General features: G+C 38.4%; 1 protein-coding gene across 25 annotated transcripts in view; it reads left to right on the top strand.

The window, feature by feature from the left end:
* The window catches only part of ptprk (protein tyrosine phosphatase receptor type K), a 182438-nt gene extending 156213 nt beyond the window's left edge, over positions 1-26225 (top strand). For 4 of the 25 annotated variants that reach the window (XM_084432122.1, XM_084432105.1, XM_084432125.1 and 1 more), the window contains 19 exons: positions 71-231; positions 1708-1743; positions 4567-4578; positions 4736-4926; positions 6810-6897; positions 7808-7947; positions 8091-8108; positions 9271-9307; positions 9690-9787; positions 10901-11017; positions 12538-12692; positions 14724-14859; positions 16819-16968; positions 17476-17649; positions 20896-21027; positions 21169-21294; positions 21824-21987; positions 23079-23214; positions 25254-26225. In XM_084432122.1, the coding sequence (XP_084288248.1) occupies positions 71-231; positions 1708-1743; positions 4567-4578; positions 4736-4926; positions 6810-6897; positions 7808-7947; positions 8091-8108; positions 9271-9307; positions 9690-9787; positions 10901-11017; positions 12538-12692; positions 14724-14859; positions 16819-16968; positions 17476-17649; positions 20896-21027; positions 21169-21294; positions 21824-21987; positions 23079-23214; positions 25254-25307 (2125 nt within the window). In that variant the 3' untranslated portion in view covers positions 25308-26225. Of the gene's footprint in view, positions 1-70; positions 232-1707; positions 1757-4566; positions 4579-4735; positions 4927-6809; positions 6898-7807; positions 7952-8090; positions 8109-9270; positions 9308-9689; positions 9788-10900; positions 11018-12537; positions 12693-14723; positions 14860-16818; positions 16969-17475; positions 17650-20895; positions 21028-21168; positions 21295-21823; positions 21988-23078; positions 23215-25253 lie in introns of all 25 variants that reach the window. The other 21 variants (XM_084432112.1, XM_084432108.1, XM_084432115.1 and 18 more) reach the window with 12 other exon arrangements.
* Positions 26226-26714: the final 489 nt, after the last annotated feature.

Here is a 26714-nt window from a genome sequence, read left to right as displayed (position 1 = left end):
GAAGGGTGGGATGATGCGGTTTCCCAGAGCAGTAGATCTTCATTGATTCTCTCTTTCATTGGGTTATCAGGAAGCTGGCCAAGAAGCGCAAGGATGCCATCGGGAACACCCGTCAGGAGATGACACACATGGTGAACTCCATGGATCGCAGTTATGCTGACCAGAGCACTCTGCACGCGGAGGAGCCCGTGTCCGTCACCTTCATGGACTCGCACAACTTCAGCAACCGCTGTGAGTACTCCAGCCCTCCACAACAACACAGAGGATTACTCTGGAGCAAGAGTTTACACTTATATATGAGGTCTGATACATCAGAACGATGAAGAGAGTGGGGCGACACAGTTGATGTGTGTTTATCGGGCGCTAGTGTGTGTAATGAGAACATTTTAGTAGTCTAGATGGTGTACCTCTCTCTATGGAAGCTTGTTTCCGCCACAGAATAAAAAATAAAAAAGGTAATTGCGACTTTTTATCTCACAATTCTGACTTTTTTTCTCACAATTGCGTTTACATCATCTGTGTTTACATCTGTGTGTTATAAAGTCAGAATTGTGTGATATAAAGTCACAATTATGCGTTATAAAGTCAGAATTGTGTGATATAAAGTCGCGATTGTGTTATAAAGTCAGAACTGAGAGAAATAAACTCGCAATTCTGACTTTTTTCTCACAATTGCGATTTTATATCACGCAATTCTGACTTTATATCACATAATTGCGATTTTATATCACACAATTCTGACTTTATAACACATAATTCTGACTTTCTTTCTCACAATTGTGTTTACATCATTTGTGTTTACATCTGTGTGTTATAAAGTCAGAATTGTGTGATATAAAGTCACAATTATGCGTTATAAAGTCAGAATTATGTGTTATAAAGTCAGAATTGTGTGATATAAAGTCGCAATTGTGTTATAAAGTCAGAACTAAGAGAAATAAACTCGCAATTCTGACTTTTTTCTCACAATTGCGACTTTATATCACACAATTGTGACTTTATAACACATAATTCTGACTTTATAACGCATAATTGTGACTTTATATCATACAATTGTGACTTTATAACACATAATTCTGACTTTCTCACAATTGCGTTTACATCATCTGTGTTTACATCTGCGTTATAAAGTCACAATTGCGTGATAAAAGTTTATTTCTCTCAGTTCTGACTTTATAACACAATTGCGACTTTATATCACACAATTCTGACTTTATAACACACAGATGTAAACACAGATGATGTAAACGCAATTGTGAGAAAGAAAGTCAGAATTATTATATCACGCAATTCTGACTTTATAACACATAATTGTGACTTTATATCACACAATTCTGACTTTATATCACGCAATTCTGAGAATTGCGAGATGTAATCTCGCAATTGTGAGATATAAAGTCACAAATATCTTTTAAAATGTTTTATTCTGTGTCGGAAACAAGCTTCCCTGTCTCTCTCGCCCAGCCCAACACAAGAGCATTTAATGCCATTCCTGCACCCACTGCTCTGCATTTCACAAAGGTTTTTAAAGCGTCCCGGTTCAGCTATTAGTAATGACTGGATAATGCGTGACCGTGCACAATGCACCCACGTTTAACATGCACTTCTGTTGAATCGTGAGTAAAAACTCAAGCAGTGAGGCGTGTGATTTCAGTTTCTGAACTTGATTTTGTTTGATTTACGATAACTCTGCATGTTTCTCTGCAGTGCCTAATGACCCTCTCGTGCCGACAGCTGTATTAGGTGAGGACTGAATGTATCGTGTGCTCATGTCTGTGACTGGATCACTGGAGTATTCAGTTCAACCCGTCGTGTGGCTCAAAGACAACATGAAATCAAGTCCACCCCGTTTACTTGCCTCGAACATGGCGCTTACAGCTCTTATTGTGCACAGTTAAATTAGTGCACACTTTAGTTAAGGGGAAAAAACATAATATTTTGTCAAGATTTGTTAACTTCTGAAATGACCTTTCTGCCAGCGTAACTAAAGAGACATTAATATTAACCAACAATATAATTGGCCAATCCAATCAAATCGCAGTGAATAAAGTCAAACCCTGTCCTACATTAGTGTCCTCTGAACATCGCGCTATTGAAGTGAAATGTAATTTCATGTTGTCTTTAATTGGTCCATATTTCCGATTAGTTAAATACTTCAAGTTATGAGGTAAAGCTTGATTCAGCTTGTGTTTGAATTGAGCTGAGTACTCCTGCACATAAAGACCTTCATTACCCAGCATGCATCACTCATGTACTGTAGCCCCTCACCATGATCCTGTTGTGTTACATAGAACTGGGTTTCTCAATCATTTCCACGGGCAGCGCTGTGTCACACACTAAACCCATGTGCCCCGTTCAGTCAATGGACTCTACTACTAACAAGTCACATCACAAGTGTTAAACGACATCCGACATCTGCAGCGCAGGATCCTGTAGGAACAGACTGAGATCGACTGTGTTTGAACAATCCCAGAATCTTACAAATGTCTCTCGAGGCGACTGTGTTGCAGTGAAGTCATCAGTCACCTAAAGGATGACGATGCACACACACACACGTTTGCTAAATGAGGGCTTACCATAGATTGTGATTGTTTTTATATAAAGCTAGTTATAATTACTACAGATGAACCCAAATGCTACCCCTAAAATAAGACTTATTATTGTTTTAAAATGTATATTTTATGAAAGCCAATGCCAGTTCATTATTAACTCCAGTTCCAGTTGAGGCAGAGAGTTGGTTTTGTCAGATTTAGTTTCAAAGTTTCACCAAACTAAAGTAAGCCCACACACCATGTGATCTGATGGCTCACAGACAGCAGGAAACCAACAGTAAATGCAAGAAATATGATGCAACTTACCATGTCATCATGCTTAGCTATGTGACAGAATAAATAAAGCTACACATGCCATATATTTTTGGGGTGAGCGCCCAAACAAACGACTGTGTTTCGACTGCCGAGAGCATGAAGACATTGCAATTCAAGAGATATTAGGAAATCAAACACTCAAATCAAATTCCTGTTGACTTTTTCATGGTAATCACTTGTGAAAAAGAAGAGCACTTAATGGTACTGAATGTGCACTTGTAGTGTACTTAAGAAAATAAAGAAACCGTAGTTGTGGATAATATAACAAGAACATTTTAAATAATTGTGTTAATAATCTTTTGTCGTGTTTTATAGAAGTTCACTTATTTTGATGTGTCTAACACACTAAAGCACATGTAAAGGACAATTTTAACAAGTGTGTTTTGATGTTAAAGTTTTAAAAATTTTTATTTAAGTTTGCTATAAATGCTTATAAGTACATTCAGCAGTAGTTTAAGCATATTTCAAAGACAATATAAGTAATTATGAATTTACATACTAGGATATATTGAAGTGCTACTTCGAAAAAGCACTCTTATTCTCAGCTAAATGCATTAAATATGAATTTAAACTACACTATGGTTTCATTTAATTGTAAATGACATGCAAATAAGTGTCCGAAAACAGTTTGCGCTTTCAATGCTGTAACGTTTTGCATGTTTTTTACAGCGAAAATTGAAATATTCTATTAAAGTAGTGTTTCCGTAAGAAGCACAGTCCTCTTTTAAAAGCATGCTAAAGTGTACTTCTTTTTCACACGGGATATTAATACAGTTCCATTAATAGATTGACATAAAGTAGACATTTTAAAGACTAATAGATGTTCAATGTAAATTCTGGAGGCAGAATCAGCTGGGAAACACTCTTCTGTGTGTTTTACCTAAGCATCATTATTCATAAACACACACACACACACACACACTCTCTCTCTCTCTCTCTCTCACACACACACACACACACACACACAAACACTCACACTCAGACCACATGACATGATGAGTATTCCCGGAGCTCGTAGGATGATGCCGAAACTAAACTGACAGCTTACCAGTAAAGCTAACATGAATCCAGTCATCTGGGTTAACAGTGTCAGATGCAAACACAGAGCTAACAGGACAGAGCAGGCTAGAAAGACTCTTTCTACAGCGCTGTGATGATGATGATGAAGATGAAGATCAAACGTCCCCTAAGGCCACGGCTCTGGCAGAGACAGCGCTGAGGTGTGAAGGACAACTCTCTGTCTCTCTGACGTCTGCGATGAAGAGACCAGCTGATTATCAGTCTTCACTAACCTTTAGACTGCAGATGTGGCCAAAAGCTGTGGAGAATCGACACTAAAATGTGCACTAGTTTGTTACAAACAGACTTACTTATAAATCACTTCCTGTGGTTGTGATTCCTGTGAACAGATTCAGTTATATTCGGTTTGTGGTGTAGTTCACATGGACTTCTGCATCTCCTCAAAAACTATAGCTAGAGTGAAATGTGACGAATAATTGAAGAATATCCTCAGTGTGATGTCGAGCGTGGCTTTGTGTGTAACCCCCCCCCCCCCCCCTCCCCCTCCCGTCTTAGTGTCCTGTGTACATGTTAGTGTACATGTTCAGTCCATATATCACCCCATCAGCTGTACTGCAGACCCGTGTGTTTGAGCTGACGCTGAACTAAACAACTCTTTTCTCTCCCGCTGCCCCATAAGTGCCTATCACTGGTAAGTGTGTGTGAAGAAACGCCTCTGTCCTGTGCAGAGTGCTCAACTCTGGGATTATATATGCATTTGTGAGGTTTCGCGTGTGTTTGTCGAGTCCTTTGAGCTCAGCATGTGTAAAGGTGCGCAGTGAACTAAAGCTTTCCCGATGCCTCCTCAGACGAGAACCACACGGCGGCGGCGGCGGCGGAGAACAGCAGACTGCTGGATATCCCACGCTACCACTGCGAGGGCACGGAGTCGCCCTACCAGACCGGACAGCTCCATCCCGCCATCCGGGTGGCAGACCTGCTGCAGCACATCAACCTGATGAAGACCTCCGACAGCTACGGCTTCAAGGAGGAGTATGAGGTTAGACTGGGACGCGCTGGGGACGCTGAAACCACAGAGAAACTCATCGCAAAGCTCCAAGCTTATGATGAGAAAACAGTGCGTCGGAGTGTGAGAGTGTGTCCTGTGTGTCTCATCTGCTCAGATAGAGTTCATGGGAAAGGCGAAATAAAGGCCCCGATATATTTTCGTTCTTCGCGTACGGGTAAAAAGACGTTTGAAATATCTTTGTAGCGAAATGCTGTTAGCGAACACCCCGACCCCGTTCACTCTGCTGAGAGCGACGTCTAGATCAGCGGTTCTCAGAGTTTGTCAGCGTGACCTCTGTGTAGTGTGTGTCGCTTTAGGGCCCCCAGATACAAATCATGACACAAAACAGCCTCAAACTTACACATTTATTTAAAGTTAAAGAATATTAAATGATACAGTGCTGGAACATCAATTCGGTTGGTGGGTGTTTGATTACACAATTTATGATAAATTCTGTATTTCATAAAATGTAACAAATTGTCATGAAACTGTTTTGATAGTTGAAACTGATACTTTCAGAAATGTTTGGTTTGGAAAAGTGCAACAAAACAAAATGCCGATGACGGTGGCGATTGTGTGTGTTTTTACCAGGGCCAACCAGCGACGGTTATGCAGAAATGAACATTTTTAATGTGATTCAAACTTTAAAAGTGCCTTTCAAATAAAAACAATAATGTCCTTGAACATGGAAAGCAATAGAAATTAAATGAATTTTGGAAGTGAGCCAGGCTGAATTATATTTCCTCTCGAAGATAAATGTTTGTATATCCCGCTCTGAGGTTTGAGAGGACTGTGGGACACGAGTCTCTAATATCTGTGTTTCCTCACAATGCTCCAAAACAATGGACGCTGATTGTAAAAGGATTGAACATATGTTCAAATGTTCAATAAATATTGAACATTTAATTTACATATAATTAATTAAATTATTATTTAAAAAAAATGTTCTAGAACTTCTGTGTGGCCCCCAGTTTGAGAACCACTGATGTAAATATTTGCTGTGTGCGCTTTCCTCTCAATAACTAAATAAACACACGATAGCAAACAGCGGTGAGAAAACAGCCGTTCAGAAAGCATCTGATCAGTTTTCACACCAGCTCTGTGATTCAGCACTCCAGCCACGTCACGTTTATTTCTACAGCACTTTATACTATAGATTGCTGCTACAGTTTTACTGTATTAAATATGAAAAACAGTGTCAGTTAGAATCACAGCTTCAGTTTCTACTATAAAGCGGTTCTCCAGTGTGTTCATGTTTTTACTCGCGTCTGAACAGAAGAAATGAACCGGAGAAGATTTACACCTCAAAGAGGGCGGAGCCTCAGAGCCACGCCCACCTATTACATCATCCAAAACTTTTGGTCTGTTTTTGTTCTAAATGAGTTCACGCCAGTTAAATTTCACTTGAAGTACAGTATGTCAGGGCCTTAAAGAGTGTTTTCACACAGGTTTACTGAAACTTCCCCCGTCTTCCATATTTCTGATGAATAGATTGTCCCACCCCAAACTATTATAACAACAACAAAAATGACTCCTTACCTTTAACAAGAACTTCACCAAAAAATGCCTCCTCCTCCACAGCCTGATACCCACACATGCCTTGCAGTCATTAGCTTGCTGGTTGCAGGCAAACAGTGTCGGTGGTTTCTGAAACCACAATCGTATCAGTTGAGTTTCTGTTTTTGTTTCGCCTGCCGAGACCGCCTGATGTTTCTGTAACTGTTCAGTTATGAAAATTATATGTGTTTCCCATACACACTACTGTGTGGTGCTGATGTTGTCAAACATGATGAGAATTTGAGTAAATTGGGATATTCCTAGGATTTCCTTCAGCTTCTGTTGGCTGTGTCGTAACTCTTTCTCTGTCTCTCCAGAGCTTCTTTGAGGGCCAGTCTGCTTCATGGGACGCAGCAAAGAAAGAGCAAAATCGAACGAAGAATCGATATGGGAACATCATTGCATGTAAGAGTGTATGATATTCTCACTGAAGATCTGGCTGCATACACTCTTAAAAACAAAGTTTTTCTTCAGGTCCATAGACAGTTTTGTAGTCATCAAAGAACCTTTTGAACTTTTGCTGTAGAAAACCAACATTCACTGGTGCTTTAAGAATGAACCTATCAAGAAAGAGTCATATTTCACCGCAGCATCTAAAGAAAAGATTAAGACATTATATTGTGCACAAAGAAAATGAAGCCTGTTTTTAGTAAGATTATTTTCTATTTAACCCCCATCCCCCCCTCCCCAATTCTCAGTACAATGACCTTTGTTAAAGAAGAGCTGTGCATTTGAGCTTCAGAAAGTTAAAAATATTTTTGGTAGTGCATTTAATTTATGCTTATTTAATACAAATAAATTAAATTAAATATATATTTTTTTTAAAACAACAACCTTGCTATGTGTACTGTTGTAGACTAACTGAGACTTGTTACAGCACTTGTGTACTGTTGCCCTCTTGCTGGTCTGATTGCTTCTATTGCTCTCCTCATTTGTAAGTCGCTTTGGATAAAAGCATCTGCTAAATGATTAAATGTAAATGTAAAAAACTGTTAATTGTGTCTGGACAACATGATGGTATTTTATTACAAACAAACAAATTCTCAAAAGGTAAACATCTGGACGCTTTACAGTAATGAGAAAATGTGCTTAATCGCTTAATCGAAAATATCACTTGTATTTCTTCCTATTGGTCTTGAGGTGAAATATGACCAGAACATGTTTTCATGAGGTTCACCCTGCAAGAACTCAAACTGGTTTCACTGATTTTTAAGAATGCATGTTGAGAAACCTGTTGCGTAGCTCACACTCCACCACACATACAGAAAGCACCCGCAGTGTTTTTATCCTGACTCTGCTCTGTTTGGCGCTGTAGACGATCATTCTCGAGTGATCCTGCAGCCAATGGAAGACGACCCCTCGTCCGACTACATAAATGCCAACTACATTGATGTAAGTGGCGATGCCGCCTCCTCCTCCATTGGCGAACGTGTGAGAAACGTCTCTCCCTCCCTCGTATGTGAGGTCTTTTATGCATGCCTTTGTCTCAACTATACACAATTTACAGCTTTCTTTTCTTCCTTGTTGGAGGTGCTTGCTGACTCACTGACATTGTTGTGCTCTCTCTCACTCTTGTGCGGTTGATTTGGGGGCGGTAGATTTGGCTGTACAGGGATGTAAGTATCACTGTAGGGCACATTCAAACACCCTCTCTGTGTCACCCATCCATCAGCATGCGCCGCTCCTCTCTCTCTCCCTCTCTCTCTCTCTCTCTCTCTCCACACGACACACACTGCTGCTTCTCCTCGATGCTGTTACGCTCTGCTCGTGGATGCCATGCATGTTCACATCCCTGGCCTGTGTTTTAGTTAACCCTCATGATTTTGGTGTCGTGTGTTTTCCTGGGGGGAGGGATGATGTCGGGTCTCCCTGCAGTGTGTGTTTGATTCTGTTTGAAATTGTGGTGTGTGTCGAGATTACAAGTGTCGATCTAACTTGAAAAACCTAACTATTAAAAACATCATTTAGTTCAGGGCTTGACACTAACACCCGCCAACCCACCAAATGCGTGTGTATTGCAGCAGTTGTGTGTAACGCCTACTTGCCACTTTGGCGGGTTGAAATTTATATATAAATATGCATTTTTCATTTGTAGTCTTTTTAAAAAGGCATCTGAAATAATAAAGTGCAGTGTAATGTTGTCAAAAATATAGATTTTTCGATACACGAGACCAGCTGTGCTCTCTGTCTCTCTAATCTCTCCGACAGCGAGTTACACACAAACCCGTGTCCCTTTACTCACTCGTTTCACTCGCTCCAGATTAATATTGTTGCTGTTACAGGGCTTGGATTTCGCCGTGGCATTGCGCATAATTTTACTAATTCCTGCAGATTTTGTGCTTAAACATTTGAATACACACAGAATAATGTCAAAATGCCGGTCTTGGCGAGTATTCACGTGAACACAGTCAGTTCTGGTTTAAGTGAACGGAAACAGTTGAGAAAGAAAACGCACGTGTAACAGTATATTGGATCCGTGCGTCGGGTCTTAAAGTGACAGCAGCCTAATAAACCTTCTGCCAAATTATGAGATGATATTAAAAATATCTATATGGCAGTTTTTCTCCATGGTATTGATGTCAAAACTGTGGCCAGTGAAAATGCGGAGAGACTAGTAACTCTGGAAAACCAGTGAGCAAAAAAGTTAATGTCAATCCCTGGGAGCCCACTGTAAAAAATGAATTAATCTCGAATAACTTGATTGTATTTGTTTGAATATTTTGCTGCCTCCGTCTTTTAAAGTCGTAACTAAATCCTTGTTTTGTGTTTGTCTTGCAGGGATACCAAAGGCCCAGCCATTACATTGCAACTCAAGGTAAATGAGAAATGTGAAAATACTGCTTTCTTTATTGTTCTTTATAGATGTTTAAATACAACAAGAACTGTACCGTGACAAACGTTTTATTTGAGGAAGTGTGTATGCTCTTAAATCCAAAACCATTTAGTGAATATCATTCTAACAATCTACTAGAATGGACCTGTGTAACAACAGATGAACACACTGTCTAAAATGATATCCTCCAGATTACAATGCACTCATGTACCACTGACAATACAAATGTGATATATCACAGCACATACAGTATATCATACAAAGACTTCAAATAGCATGTTTTCAGTGTGTCCAAACGTACATGTGCATTTCAACGAAAGCCTACATTTAAAGAAATAAAGCCAAAGCTTGGTGTCGCCCACAGGCCCGGTCCACGAGACGGTGTACGACTTCTGGAGGATGATCTGGCAGGAGCAGTCGGCCTGTATCGTCATGGTAACCAACCTAGTGGAGGTGGGCCGGGTATGTCACTATTCTGCCTGCTGAGGGGCCGTTTGTGTTTCTGTGCTCTGTGATGTGACCTGAAGGCCCCAGCCTGCAAAAACCCTTTTGAAGAGTGAGCCAGGACTCGTAATCCACATCACCAGATCATATTTCATCTGTGAACATTCAAAGTGAATCTCACAAAGCCTGTCAGCAACAGGTCATAATTCACCCCAAAATCAAAAGATAGAAAACACTTGTTTTTGACACTTCTCAAAGGGTTGATGCATGTGTATGAACGTATGTATTTTGTATATTTTTGCACGTTGTGGATGCTTTGTTAAATTATATCATCATGCACAAGTGATATGAAACGATGTTAGCACTTTTCAGTAAGGTTCATTAGTTAACATGAGCTAAGAATGAACATCTTAGATAATATTAATTTCAACATTTACTGATACATTATCAAAATCAAATGTTGTATTTCTTAACATTAGTTAATGCAACATGAAAAAACAATGAACAGCTTTATTTGTATTAACTAACATTAACAAAGATGAATAAATACTGTAACAAATGTATTGCTCATTGTTAGTTCATGTTAGTTAGTACATTAATGAACCTTATTGTAAAGTGTTACCGAAATGATTTCACAGCAGTCTTTGGCCCGGTTTCACAGACCGGTCTTAGATTAAGCCAGGATTAGGCTTTAGTTCAATTAGGACATTCAAGTTTTATAAACTTGCCTCAGAAAAAAACATTATTTGTGTGTTTCTTGAGACAAAACAATGGCACTGACATGCTTTCAGTTAAAACAGCTCACACAAAAGTTTGAATCTCGAACTAGGCTTAAGCCTTGTCTGTGAAACTGGGGGTTTATATAAACAAAACACAAAAATGGAGTAAATTATCATAGGACTGAACATCTCCAAGCGGGATTTAAGCTTTAAGTTATAAGCAGTGAATAAACGGGACTGCGGTGAATCAAGATGCTTCTGTATTGCTTTGCATTGATCGATATGGTTACTGTATTTAAGACAGTTACTATTGGTGTATTAAATGAATGTGCAACAGTTAGTGCGTGTGATTTGCAGACGGTGTGTCTTTCTGTCCTGTCTTTTACGTTTGATTGGTCTCGTCCTCCTGTAGGTGAAGTGCTATAAGTACTGGCCAGATGATGCTGAGGTGTACGGAGATTTCAAAGTGACATTCGTGGAGGTGGAGCCGCTTGCAGAATACGTTGTCAGGACTTTTACTCTGGAGAGGGTGAGACGATGTTTAAACCTTCAATCTTAGATGGCGAGCGGTACTGATATTCTAGAGCTCTGGAGGAAATATGTTTCATTTTTTCATGTAAGCCATGTATGTAAGCAGCCCCACTAAGTATGTGGACACTTTTGAGCTCACAGTTATAAATGTGTTGCCTTCATTAGATTAAATGTGTGTGTCTATTAAATGCCTCTTCACTGACGCCACTTTTCTACATCATGTCTGAAGTCTGGATGTGTTTGAATCAGCTGGTGATTTGTAGAGGACGTGTGAACTCTCAAGTTCACACAGGTGTAGAGAATCACATGAGAGTGGGCATGAAATGTGAACAATTCATTTGTACACTTTAATAAATAAAATTGTGCCTCTTAATGTTTAATCAGACTGTCATAACTGTATCTTCTAGTGAAACGACAGTCTTCTCTCTGGTGACAGACTTCTGTGCAGGATTCTCCAGTCATTTAGTCCTGTTAACCCTCTGGTGCTATTCGGGCTTGACCAAAACATTTTATGTTTTTTTTTCCACTTCATTGGAATGGTACAACACTTGGTGAAGGTTTTGGCACTAGCTGTGTGAACACAAAAATCATGGACATGATTCGAAAAGGTTAAATAGTCCTGAAAAAAACAGTCACACTTGTATTGTTCGCAGTAAAAAATGAGCGCATTGGAAATGAATGGGAGACGAATTTCATCTAGTGGAATCATTTGTTACTGTGCCCAAACAAATGACTACTTGAAAGCTCATTTTTCGAGAAACCTCATATTTGGAGCAAAGCTTGATTAGATTTATAGCTTTGATTTTCTCACAGTTTTAGAGTAAAACATGTAAAAATTGAATGGTATTTTTATTTTTTATTTTTTTCACATAACAATAAATTTTGTTAGTAAGTAATAACTTTAAGTTCCCTTTTTTAACTATTTTCACTCCAGCAATAATTGAACTAGTGTCGTCTTCGAAAAGAGACCAAACTAAAGATTTATGACCGTCTAAGTTGAAAAATGTCATTTTCAGGTCTATGCTCAAAAAGTGAACAAATGGATTATAACTTCTGCATAAATCCCATAAAAATACAAAATCTTAAATACTAAAATATAGTACAATCATTTAATTGAAATAAAAAAAAATGACCAGAGTGTTCTCTGAGTGAATCTGCATTGAGTGCCACGCCCACACCTCAACGTCCAATCAACATGCTCAGAATCAAGTCGCTGCCCTACAATTTTTATTTTTTGATAATCCGTTACGCTTTGATGTACGTCACAATACGGAAGAAAAGATCTGTCTCTACTTGCATTTCAGCGCATCTTTAGCAACATGATCCTACAATACCCTGTTGTTACAGCAGAAAGGCTTTGCTTGTACATCTTTCTTTACACTTGCCTCGATATATTGTCATTAGTGTGACTGAAGTGTCCAGATACCAGTGGAATTGCTGAATGACGATAAATTGACTTGATATATTTGAATATAATTTTTTCACTGTTTTGTGTGTGTTTTTCCCTTAATTTCACAGAGGGGTTTCAATGAGGTGCGAGAGGTGAAGCAGTTTCATTTCACCGGCTGGCCCGATCATGGGGTCCCGTACCACGCCACAGGACTGCTGTCATTCATCCGACGGGTCAAGATGTCCAACCCTCCCACCGCTGGGCCCATCGTGGTCCACTGCAGGTACTGCCACAGATCGACCTGGAGCTCACGTGAACATGCGTGCTAAACATCAGTGGCTAACGGTCGTTCACACTAAATGACGGTGGTGTGTGAATAGAAGCAAAATTAATAAAAAATGGGCTTGGAAAGCCATAGCTTGTGTGAAATGTGTTCTGTCAAATTTACCAGCTTTAACAGCTTTCATGTGTAAAAGTGGCTAATCAAACGTCATAATGCCTCTGGTCTAGTTTGAAGACAGGGAGGTGATTGCAGAATTCCTCATATTTTAATGAACAAAACAGCATCAGAAGAGACTGATCCACAGTTTGACATTTTCTATCTTCTTCTATAGACCTTATGCGCCAGAGAAACGAGGGCGCCGCCATCTTTAGAATATTGTCTTTTAACTTCCGGTTTTGTGGCCGCTCTGTATATTTCTATGGCATTGCTGTCCAGGAGTAATTAGCTTTTGAAGTGGATTTACTTAATGAAAGTTATCATGAGGGCTGTAATGTTTAATGCAGATGTCTTAACAAATGTCAGTCGACCGGGAAGATTTTAAAACGAGCCGTTCATTCATAAATACGCAAGATCACTATGAAAATACAGACCGGAAGTCAAAAGACAACGAGCGCAGCGCTGAAAAGGGCCGGGGCTACATAAGGTCTATGCATGGTTGTTCTTGTCGGCTCGTCTCTCTGCTGGGATGTAGAACCAGTCCTGTGTTGTAGACGAGAATGCATTGTCATTGGTTAATGACATCATTTCCTGTTCGCACCACAGCTCATCGGCATATGCGAGGGGTCTTGTGGTCGGTTCTGTCTCTTTGCCCCACTCACACGTTCATCTACCAGCGTCCACATCTGAAACTGTTGGCCAGAGTCACAGCAGCTCTGATCACTCTTTCTGCTCGATGTGATAAATGGGCCAAAAACCATTTTTACCATTTTGCATTACCACGTTGCTTGCCATTCTTGCCCCAAGAACAGGATGTGGTCTCATCTGCATTGCTGTGTGCAAAAAACAAAAAAAAAACAATCCCATGATGCAGCTTTCTTTTCCTTTCAACTTGTTAACAGTCTTCGATTGCTAACGTCTTTGTTCTCATGGCATTATGTTGACATTCAGTCAGACGGCAAGAGTCTGAACGGTTTCAAACACAGATCATCCAGAGTTAATGCAGTAAAGATGGGTCATGATGCTTGATTAGTCACCAAACAACAAGTAGTTGAATAGTTGAGGTTGACTGACTCATTTAGATTGTTTTAACAGCAGTGCTGTGATTAGACCAGTGCTGCGGTGTATTTGTCCTACAGTTTAGTGTTGTCAGAAGCACAAAAAGTCCATACTGAAACTGTACAAATGTGAGAATACAAGCCTGATAGACGGCTGATTTCACACACACACACACACACACACACACACACACACACACATTTGTTTTTTTGTCACAGGTTTCTATTTACGCTGTAAATCACAGACATGTCAGGGTTTTGCTCAGCGGAGTTGTACTGCAGAGCCAATGTAAATAAGAGTTTTTACATATGTAATATGTCATTTTCTCATTATTTTATATTGTTATTTTTAAAAAATATATATATTTATTTTATTTGAAAAAATTCAAATAAAAGTTAGACAGTTAAAGAGAGTGTGTTCCAATAGTTTTTGCTATTGTATCGAAATCAGTTCTAAGAATTACTGGTATTTTGGTAACAGCGCCAAAATATAAATAACCTTTATCAATTATTCCATGAAATATATGTAGTGCAAATGGTTGATATTAATACAAATACTTTGTCACAAAGAAAATGAAGTAGGCCTAATCTAACTATCTAGATTGTGTTTCAATGTATTTCACATTTATGAGGATGGATACGCATCATTGTATTGCATTATATTTTGACCAAAAACATGTCTCTGATGTTGAAAGAGTTTTGCATTAATGACACATGGAGCCGCTGCTCACACACACACACTCTTTGCTGCTCGTTTGATCAGTGCTGAATCAGTGTGAGACGCTGATGGTTGTCTCCTCTGTTGTGTCCGTGTCAGTGCGGGAGCCGGGCGGACAGGATGTTACATCGTGATTGACATCATGCTGGACATGGCTGAGAGAGAGGGGGTGGTGGACATCTACAACTGCGTCAAAGCCCTGCGCTCCAGGCGAATCAACATGGTTCAGACTGAGGTGTGTGGCCTTCAAAACGCAAGCAGTGACACCGCTATTATTTTCTCCCCATTTTATGTGTTTTTAGGATGAGATTTGATATAATTAAATATAAGTAAGCTAAAAGTTTGGAATTACCGTATGTTCATCTCAAAGTTTGTGCTGAAACTTTGAGATGAACATACGGTAATTCCAAACTTTTAGCTTACTTATATTTAATTATATCAGTCATAATATACTGAACATGTATATTAACTGGCCTCTATAAAGCAGCTGAATGAAGAGAGAAACCTCAGTCTTGACCACTAAGGGCCACTGTTGCATTCCTGCAGTATTTACCCATCATTTCTGCTATGATGCATTTCATAGTCTGGGCTGCAATATAAAAAAATATTTTTTTTTAAAAAAGAGGTATCAGTAACACTTTACTTAAAAACGTCATGTATAATGCATTATTAAGGTATTCATAATGTATGTTTTAATGCATCATATCTTTTTATAAATAATTGTAACCACTGTTAAAATGCATTGCAATATTTACAGATTCCTCGTTACATCTGAAATCAGATGTTTATCATGTGTTTTAATGCATGATGACTGTGGTTATAATTATTCATGAGACTATGCAATGCATTATAAGGTGCGTTACAAGGCATACTGTAATTAATGCATTAAAAATACTGTTATAATGCATTATATATATATAAAGGCTTTAAAGGGTTAGTTCACCCAAAAATTAAAATTCTGTCAGTAATTACTCACCCTCATGTTGTTCCAACCGCGTAAGACCTTCGTTCATCTTCGGAACACAAATTAAGCTATTTTTGAAGAAATCTGAGCCATGTTTCACTCCTCCATAGGCTTCTAGTGTGACCGAAACTTGCTGGCCCAGAAAAGTTATTAAAGAGATCGTTAATATAGTCCAAGTGACTCCAGTGGCTCAATCTTAAGTATATCAAGCGACGAGAATACTTTTTGTGCGCAAAAACAAACAAAAATAACGACTTTATTCCACTATTCATTTCCTTCTCTCTGGATGTCTAGTTGGTTTGCATAGTGTTTTTGCGCAGCGCGTCTGTGTTACACGTCACCACGTAGGCTCACTATTGGTCGACGCCGGTCATGTGTGTGTTGCGTGATGACGTGCAACACAGACGCGCAGCGCAAACACACTACGAGGCCCAGAGAGAAGGAAATGAAAAGTGGAATAAAGTCGTTATTTTTGTTTGTTTTTGCGCACAAAAAGTATTCTCGTCGCATGATAAACTTAATGTAGTGCCACTGTAGTTACTTGGACTATTTTAACGATGTTTTAATAACTATTCTGGGCCGGTGAGTTTCGGTCACACTGGAAGCCTATGGAGGAGTCAAAATTCTGTCAGATTTCATCAAAAATATCTTAATTTGTGTTCCGAAGATGAACGAAAGACTTACATGGTTGGAACAACATGAGGGTGAGTAATTACTGACAGAATTTTCATTTTTGGGTGAACTAACCCTTTAAGTACAGGTTTTTTTTTTAAATTGCTTTATGCAAATGTTGCAATTTCGCTACAGTGGGACTCGTGCGTTACTCCATCTTCTACATGTTAATTAAAGCAATATGGTTGTTGCCCTAAAATTGCCTAAAAAAAGTGATTTCCAGCCTTGGAAAATGGACATCCTCACCCTTTATTTAAATAGTATTAACAATTTATTTAGAGATTATGTGCTTGGAATCGATTGTTTTATTTTTGTGATAATAACACAATGAAACATGACAAATTGTGTGACATCATTTTTGGACAGGCTGTCATACAAAGAAATTATGAACACATGAGAAAACAAGAGAGAGCCAACCAAATATTAATAATTGATTATGTTGTAGTCGATGTATGGTTTTTCCTGTCAGCTGTTTGGTTTTCTATGCCTTATTTCTTTGCATAGAAAAATATAACCTGTAGCTGTCTCTCCTAATGTCTATATCCCTCTGTCTCTCAGGAGCAGTACATCTTCATCCACGATGCCATCCTGGAGGCGTGTCTGTGTGGCGAGACGGCGATTCCCGTGTGCGAGTTCAAAGCCGCATACTACGACATGATCCGCATCGATTCCCAGAGCAATTCCTCTCACCTCAAAGACGAATTCCAGGTACATACAACATTACATATCATTATTTACTGCAGTGATTCTGCACTGGCTTTACTGTACTTCAGGACCCGGATTTAACAAGAGGAGACCCAACATTCATACAAAAATCATTATTACTATGAACTGCACACGCTCCAACAATATGCAGCATTATTTAGTGTTTGGTTTCTAAACACCTCTTGAATATTGGTGATTTCATGTTCTTGGCAGCCAGAGCACAAAATACACTGTCCTCATTTCAACAAGTATACAAGGTTGTATATTTTTAACCTTGTGCAGTTTTGTGATTAACTTTGAGGTTGAGTAGCATGTCATGCAACCTGTCTATGTTGGCATCACGCTCATTTGACTAGATTCTTCCAAATGACAGATGAATCTGTGCCAAAATCCCATAGTTTGTTGGATACACGGCCTTTGACTTTAACAACAAAAGCTCAGAGTTGGCCACAGTGAAACGTCCCCTCCTCCAGACTTGTGATGGTGATCTGTCCACTATGTGTTGTCCAGACGCTGAACTCAGTGACCCCTCAGCCTCAGCCTGAAGACTGCAGCATTGCACTCCTTCCTCGAAATCACGACAAGAACCGTTTCATGGACAACCTCCCGCCCGACCGCTGCCTGCCCTTCCTCATCACCATCGACGGAGAGAGCAGTAATTACATCAACGCAGCGCTCATGGATGTAAGTCTTCTAGAGACCTCACTGTCTCTCTTCTCCTCGTCTCCTTTACGTTAGACACACGCTCTGTTCCAAAACCTAGTGAGCTGCCGACGGAGGCCCGCCAACAGGCACCCAGACAGCAACACACACTGTAACAATAATACACTAAATCCACTCAGTAAAATTGTGGCAACAGATTACTAGCAATATTGTATATCAAATTCAACAAATAAGAATTGAGTCAGAATGAATCAAATCAATTCCTTAAAAGTCAACCATTTAAAATGAGTAACTGCAAATAGCAGTTTTAAAAAGTACAATTTAAACAGAAATATCTGAATAACAGACGGACATCAGAGATGAATGAAGAACTCTTTATTTTTGATTGCCAATATTGAAGACATTTGATGATAACAAGCAGAATCACTGAAGGACAGAGAAACTGACTTCAGCCACAGCCTTACATGAAACCGGTTCAAATTATTACAAACCAGACGGACTTTATTTCTGTCATTCGTCTGCAGCTCTTTTTGGGAATTAACAGGTTTAGATGTTGATGTTTTGTTGCAAAGTTTGATCATTATGGTGATCAGTGTTTTTCAGTAACAGTATTTAGTTGGCACCGATCAGACATTATGATTTTTTCTATTTTTAAATACACTGTCTGTCTGTCTGTATGTCTGTTTTGTTTTTTGTTTTAAATACACAGTCTGTCTTTAAAAAAAATAAAAAATACAGTGTATTTAAAAATAAAAAAAATTCTGAATGTCTGATCTGTGCCAACAAAATAATGTTGGTGAAAATCTATCGATATCAAATAGTTACTTTTGGTCAGTGATAAGATTAGTGAATTATTTTACTTTATGATGCTGAAAACTATATCATCTGGCCATCTTTGTTTATGGCTTTCTTTGCAACAAATAATGTGCTTTAGCAAAACACTGTTACACAAACCTCGCATAAAAAGCCAAGAGTCAAACTGCCCAACTAAAGGAAACACTGATCATCATAATGGCGAACAAACATTTTCAATAAAACATCAACATCTGTTAGTTCTCAATAAGAGCTTCTGCAGACGAATGACAGAAATAAAGTCAGTCTGGTTTGTAATAAGAGAGATTTAATGTATGATTTCATCTAAGGCTGTGGTTTAAGCCACTTGAAGTTCTTGTGTTTCTCTTTTCTTCATTGATTCTGCTCGCTATCATCAAATTTTTACTTACTTTTTTGTGTGCTATTTGCAGTTACTCATTTTAAATGGTTGACTTTTAAGGAATTAATTTGATTAATTCTAACTCAAATCTTATTTGTTTCATTTTATTAATAATATTGCTTGTAATCTCTTGCCACAATTTTATTGAGTAGATTTAGTGTATTATTTTTACGGTGTAGTGTCGGCCCAGATCCGGGCCACATCTGGTACCAGATGTGGGCCGACACCATGTTGCTGTCTGGGTAGGCAGCTAAACTTTGCCGCCTTCTAAGATGCCTAGCTTTAGTACACATAGCTTTTATCAGATCAGCCAGTTCAGTAAAATAATGGTGGATGAGGTGCATGTATATGCATGCATTTCTTTTAGTACTTAAAAACGCATCGATAACAGTTCAGCGTAAGTAAAATGAATTGTTTTACCCCAGTATTTGTGCTGTGGATTCTTAATGCTAATTAAAGCGCTGCGCTGTTGGCTTAGCAACATGCTAATGGAACTCTGTGGAGTTATAGTGTGCTACTAGACAGCGAGATCGCTCAGTGGATTTTGGAACGGAGCTACAGAAAGCTAGAGACAAATCCAGGTGGCAAGTCCTTTGAGTGGGACAGATGTTAGCGTGAGCCACTGTAAGACCTATTCCAGCTGCTCTATTACGAGCGATCAGCGATACCATTATTTGTCTTGAATTAAGAAAGCTTTCAATTTTGTAGCGTCATTAATGAATTCTTCTTGATGGCTGTATGTGGTCCTAAATTGAACATTCCTTTATTTGGGTTTCCAAAAATAATAGTCAATTTTTTTTTTTGGTAACCTTATTGGAAAGGGCGAGGTAAGTGTAACTGTGAATCTCTTGCTTTAATTCTGTCGTTTATTAAAAGACAAGTTGACTCAAATTCCAAACGTTCCTTCATCATTTCTCACTCGCAAGTCATTTTAAAACCTGGATGTTTCCTTTCTTTCTTTCTTTCCTTCTTTCTTTCTTTCTTTCTTTCTTTCTTTCTTTCTTTCTTTCTTTCTTTCTTTCTTTCTTTCTTTCTGTGGAACACAAATGGAGATGTTTAGCTCAGTGTTTACTTCATACAACAGAAGTAGTCGTTCATACCACACACACACTTGTTCACACTCAAGACGACACGTTTGAATTGAACACAAGCACAAATGAGACTTGAGATGCAAGCCTGTTCTCTGCACACGAGTCGGATGAACCGCTGCTAGTGTGTTTTGAGAGTCACTGCATGATTTCATTATACCCTGCCCACAGATTCTTCAGAATCTCTCCGTTTGTCTTCCACGGAAGAAAGAAGGTCAGACAGGTTTGGAATGACATGAGGGCGAGTTTCTGATCTGAGAATGCATTTGTTCGGTATTTAGATTGGTTTGCATCCATCTCCTAGTGGTTCATGTGTCATGGCTGTTTGCGCAAGTGAAGCAACCAATCCGCCCCTGTGTCTGTCTAATGTAGAGCACCGTCTTTCAATGTGCACAATGCTCTGTACATCTGACATGTCCATTCAGAGACGTCTTCACAGCCGATGACCTTTGACCCTGGGAGATGGTGGTCTAACAGCCAGAATCGGCTGAGCTCAAAAAGTTGTGATTTTAGAGGGTAATTTTAAATCGCTTCCTCGTACGCTTCACAAACTCTTGGACTTTTTTTAACCAAGCCGTCAGAAGAATACCAGGTAATTTCTGATTCAGTTCTGCCTCTGTTAGACTGGATTTGTTTCGTGGCTTTAGTGGTATGTCAGCACTTTCCATTCAACCTCTCTATATTGGGTTTGCTACAGCATGCAGAGGAAAATGAATGCATTTAATCACTTACAGAGATGTTCATTTATCACACTGACACATCTACACACACACACACACACATATGAACCGACACACGTTTACATCACTCTCTCATTTCCGAACGCTCACTGTGGTCCTTGCATGATCATACACATTCACACGTCGGCCATCCTGAGAACAGTTCCATCTTTGTCTTGTTTGTGTGTAAGTGTCACAAAGCAGAGTGAGTGTTTGCAGGAAGTACATTGTTCTCTATGTCGTGCAGAGCTACAGGCAGCCGGCCGCGTTCATCGTGACCCAGCATCCACTACCCAACACCGTCAAGGACTTCTGGAGGCTGGTGTATGATTACGGGTGCACCTCCATCGTCATGCTGAACGAGATCGATTTGGCTCAGGTGAGATTCAAGCTGAAGTGTCGTTAACATTTTCATTTAAAGTCCCCCTAAAATGATATAAAAAAAGTTCATTTAAAGACTTTGTAAAAGGGCACAATAGGTGACTGTAGTGTTTGATGCGAGTGTAATGTGTGTGCACAGGGTTGTCCTCAGTACTGGCCGGAGGAGGGGATGCTGAGATACGGGCCTGTACAGGTGGACTGCATATCCAGCTCGATGGACTGCGACGTCATTAGTCGTCTCTTCAGGATATGTAACCTGACCAGAGTGAGTGTTTCACACGTCTCTGAAGCTTTTAAGCCACAAAGTGCAGAGCCGCACATCTGTCTTGGTTAGACGTGCATCACTATATGTGACCCTGGACCACAAGTCCAGTCACAAGATTTATACATCATCTGAAAGCTGAATAAATAAGCTGTCAATCGATGTATGGTTTGTTAGGATAGGACAATATTTGGTCAATCAAAAATTTCAAGGTTTTAATATTTTGAAATCTGGAATCTGAGGGTGCAAAAAAATCTTTTTTTTCGATCATTTATGTTCGCGATATTGCTGCATTCACTCACAAAAATATATATTTTTATATACATTTACGGTTGGAAATGTACAAATATCTTCATTGAACATGATTTTTACTTAATATCCTAATGATTTTTGGCATAAAAGAAAAATCGATCATTTTGACCCATACAATGGATTGTTGGCTATTGCCACAAATATACCCGTGCGACATGTGACTGGTTTTGTGGCCCAGGGTCACATATTGACATGTGTGTGTGTGTGTGTGTGTCCCAAGCCTCAGGAAGGTTACCTGATGGTCCGTCAGTTCCAGTACCTGGGATGGGCGGGGCATAGGGAAGTCCCCGCCTCCAAGCGCTCGTTCCTCAAACTGATCCTCCAGGTGGACAAATGGCAGGAGGAGTGTGAGGAAGGCGATGGACGCACTATTATACACTGCCTGTGAGTATAGATGTGCAGCGACCAGCTGTCAATCACAACACCAGCACACAGCAGTTTGTGATGGTCATGGTATCAGATCTTCAAAATGCTTTGATACCTACAGTATACACACACACACACTCATATTTCCTGTCAGTGTATTATCTGTGAATGAATGGCCGCTCACTGATATCAGATTTACCCAAACATCACATGAAGAGCACGCTATGACTGGTCCTTTCTCCAGTCAGTTTTATTTATCAAGCACTTTTACTGTTTCAAAGAAGCTTTACAGAAAAAAAGACTTAAATTCTTTACAATTCTTTTAAAAACAGCACTTATTACAGAAATAACATACTTACAAAGAATATGTTTGCGCGTGAATTAAAGGTTAAATGTTTTTGGACACTTAATTGCATGTTAATTTGAATTAAATGAAAATGTATTATAGTTTCAATTTATATTAATGTGATTAGCTGAACTTAAGAGTGCTTTTTGACCCACTCTATGTGAGCACAACTGTATATGCAATTTCATAATGTTAACCAAAATATACTTTAATGTCATTTCTATGGAAACTTGCATATATTTTTAATTATGAAGTAGCAATGTAGTACATTTTAAATAAATTAACTTTAAATGCAATATCAAATCACACATTACAGTGAAAAACGAATTATAATTACATGTGCTTTAGTATGTTAGTCTACACATGAAAATAAGTGCACTTCTTTAAAGCATGACAAAAGATTATTAAAACACAATGATTTAAAGTGTGCTTTTAAAGTGAATCTTTAATTTGATATTATTACACGTTTTAAAAGATGTCAAGAAACACAGTCATGAAAGTGTCTCTTTAAGAGCACTTAAGTGGCCTTTTATGTCATTAATATGATATTATCAGCAAGTACAGTTTTTGAAGCACAGTCATGTTCTCACGAGGAGCCCCAGTAAGCAGGACGATCTCCATAAGGTGACTGTAAAGATCCTCTCGAGAACACATGTGATGAGGAAGTCTTTGCACACACATTGGTACAGTGGTGCAGTACGGGGAAAATCATCTGACGTGTGTGTGTGTGTGTGTGTGTGTGTGTGTGTGTGTGTGTGTGTAGGAATGGAGGCGGCCGCAGTGGGATGTTCTGTGCCATCAGTATTGTGTGTGAGATGATAAAGCGGCAGAATGTTGTTGACGTCTTTCATGCGGTGAAGAGTCTGAGGAACAGCAAGCCCAATATGGTGGACAGCCCGGTATGAACAGCACCTCTCACACACTGCACTAACACACACACTCACTAGTGTCAGCAGGATGAGGAAGTCACCGGAGGCAACACCTTATTTGATGGTGACATACAGTACTTACCCGTGTTACACGTAGTTACTATAGTAATAACAGTAAATGATGTATAATTACAAGCAAGTAATCCAAACCGGTTACACTTTATTTTAAGGTGTCATTGTTACTGTGTAATTATATGTTTAAGTACTGAGTAATAATAATTAACAGTTAACTATAAGTTTAGGGTTGGATAGGATTTGGTTGAGGGTTAGTTGCATGTAATTATGCAGAATTTACTATGGTAAGTACATGTAACATATGTAACAAGGACACTGTAAAATAAAGTGTTAGTAAACCTCTAGTAAGTACGTGTATTTCATTAACAGGACTCACAGCTTATTTGTGTAATTACACTGTAACAACATCGCCTTAAAATAAAGTGTAACCTCACTGTATTTTCTGTCTTGTTGTCCAGTAAGAATATCCCAGCATCCTTAAAACTAGATTTACATTTACTTGAGAAGCATTGTGTGTGACGGAGGAAAATCGACTGTGTTTGAGGCTCATCCTCAGAAAACACAATTTATCCTGGAGTTTATCTAACTAATCCAACAGTGATTCTAACTAGTTAACTTTACTTAATGTCTTCACTTAATTGTAAAAATCTAGTAATCTGCACTATTCACATACTATGCTTTGTTTGCTAATTGATTAGTTTGAGTGAGGTTTTTGAGGCGGGAAAAAAGGTCTTTTTCTCTGTTTGCATTCACTCATTTCCCAAAGTCATCTTGAATGTTGAAATTTTAATACAACTAAAAAATTTGAGAGAACATCACATAAGCTGACTTCATAAATTGATGTTGATTTTCTTCAAATGTTTTTAGCTAAACTTCATTTATACTACTGTAATTCTCTTCCCATTGATGCAGCGATTGCAACAAGAAATCAGTTATTCGGTTTCAAAGGAAGAGAAGTAATATATATATATATATATATATATATATATATGAAGAGTTCAGATGCAAAAGCCTCTGAGTGCCATCTGAAATTTTCTTCTAGAATGATCATTTTTATAAAGTTTGTATATTTAAGTAATTTCACTTAAATGACAATTAATAGGTAATTTGCATTGCCATTTAAGTGAAATTATTGAACTTAAATATACGAGCTTGATAAAAAAGATCATTCTAGAAGAAAATTTCAGATGGCCCTTAGAGGCTTTTGCATCTGAACTCTTCATATATATTACTTCTCTTCCTTTGAAACGGAATAACTGATTTATATATCTTATAGATCTTATATAGATCAATATATCTTGCAATTGATCATACTCGAGTCACACAGACTTCAACATTCAGTCTGCAAGACACAACAATGGTAACAATTAAATTGTATTTAAAGTAAATGATCAATTACTCTCTACAGTTCTTTTAGTTACTAGAACTCTTGTGTAAGTGAACTATACTAACTAAACATTTGTCAGTACCACATACTATTCCTATTTCACTTTACTTGTTTTTTTAAGGCAGTCGGTTTGCATGCTTTTTTTAATAAGTCCAACTAATCAGATTGTACAGTGTTTACTGGAATCAATGAAAATACCGATGAGGAAAAATATATTCTTTGCGGTGTAATGCCTCATAACAAATGCTTTTGAGACTTCACACTATAAATACAGATGTACATAAACATTAACATGTAACATTGAACAATATAATCGAATACAACGAAAGCCTTACATCATTTGTATAAAAGCCCATGGTATGCCTCTCTTTTTTTTTTCTTTTTTTTTTAAGACAGAGAAAGAATTCTTGCCTATTTTATTCACATTTTGAATTCTTTATATTGTATGCTCATTTATTAACAGATTGACGTTTTCATGTTAATTGGCCAGCAAGTTGATAAATAAAGAGTAAAATGGCATTGAGAGCTGTTGTGGTTTCAAACACACACCACATCCTCTGTAAAGAGCGTGTGTTTGTCAGGCTCATATCTCGATGTGTCTTCACAGGAGCAGTACCGCTTCTGCTACGACCTGGCCCTGGAGTACATCGAGACGTCCTAATGGAGACCTTCTCTCACGAGCGCCCCGTAAACGTCCGTGCATCCGTGTCGACTTTCATGGGATTCAAGTGCCGGCCGCCCGGTCCAGTTCACGTTTGGTTTCGTTCTTTTTTTACAGCCATTTGAAACATAAGGCCGAGCTGTTGCATGCGTGTGTCTGTCACTGTTCCTGTTAATAACATGTGTAGCTGTACTCGTGTAGATGGACATTGTGTCGAAAGGGAAAGCGTGTAACTTTGACCGGAGAACACTGCACTCCGCTCTAATGGCTGGCTTATTACGTTTCTTCTTTTCCTTTTTGGTAGCAGATGATGAGCATAAGCCAAAGACTTGTGTAAATATGTCTATAGGGATGAAGCACATTGTTTGTATTTATTGTTTACTTGCATTTTTGAAAGCTCAAAACAATCATTATCATTCCCTGTTTAGCCGAAATTTTCACTGCAAACACTCTTTGTATGAGACGGATTTAAGTAGTGTTTTTTTTTGTTGTATTTGAAAAATGTATTTTCCTTTTTTATTTGAAATCTTTTACGTGTTATAGTGATTTGTTTTACGTAACGGTTGTGATTTTGTTGCTTTTTCGGAGGAGAGGAGGAAAGAGAAGAGCTCTATTTTTTCGGATGTTTTCACATTTGTATTGTGCTGGAAATGGAGAAGAAAAAAAAGGCAAACAATGAAGTGTATCATTCAAAATATATACAGTATTAGACTCTAGTGTATTTAGGATCAAAGCCAATTTAAGAAGAAAGCTGCAGCCAGTATTGATGCTGATCAGACATTTTATAGAAAACAAAACGACAACAACAAAATTCATCATGTGAAATAAGTTATGTATTTTTTGTCTGTAGTTGTTGGCTTTATGGCTGTAATACAATGTCAAAAAGTGCAAATACTTTGAATAAAAAAAGGATATGTGAAAGAATGTGTTTCCTCTGATTTAACATGAGTACGGTTGGAATTAATGTGGAGAATTTCTCTGTAATAAATGGTCATTTTAACAGTAATAGACTGTAAAACTGCCACAGTAAGAGCTGTTAATTGGTCTAAAGTTCTATTGCTCCTGTATATACAGGGAAAACTGTAACAGATCTCATTTTACAGTGAAACATTGTTAAATGTACCGAACAAATCAAATTATAATTTACAGTGAGCCTGTGTGACATTTCATATTTGATCTTATTTGATCATCTTGCATCTTATTTGTTTGTGCATTATTACTAGCATTATTTTAGTGTAATGTGGTGTGTGTTATGATGATGGTTCAGTATTTCATCTTCAGTATTTCCGTCATGTGTTTTTCTCTTTAGTATCAGTGTTATATGGTGGTTGTAAGTGTATGTTAAAAGTACAGCATGGCCTAGCTAACATTTTTTGTAAATTACAGTTTTAAAATCTGTAAATGTTT

Source organism: Rutilus rutilus, assembly GCF_951802725.1.
Source record: "Rutilus rutilus genome assembly, chromosome: 15".
NCBI classification, from domain to species: domain Eukaryota; kingdom Metazoa; phylum Chordata; class Actinopteri; order Cypriniformes; family Leuciscidae; genus Rutilus; species Rutilus rutilus.
The sequence above is the reverse complement of the archived record's forward strand: the minus strand, read 5'-3'. Positions and strand labels throughout refer to the sequence as shown.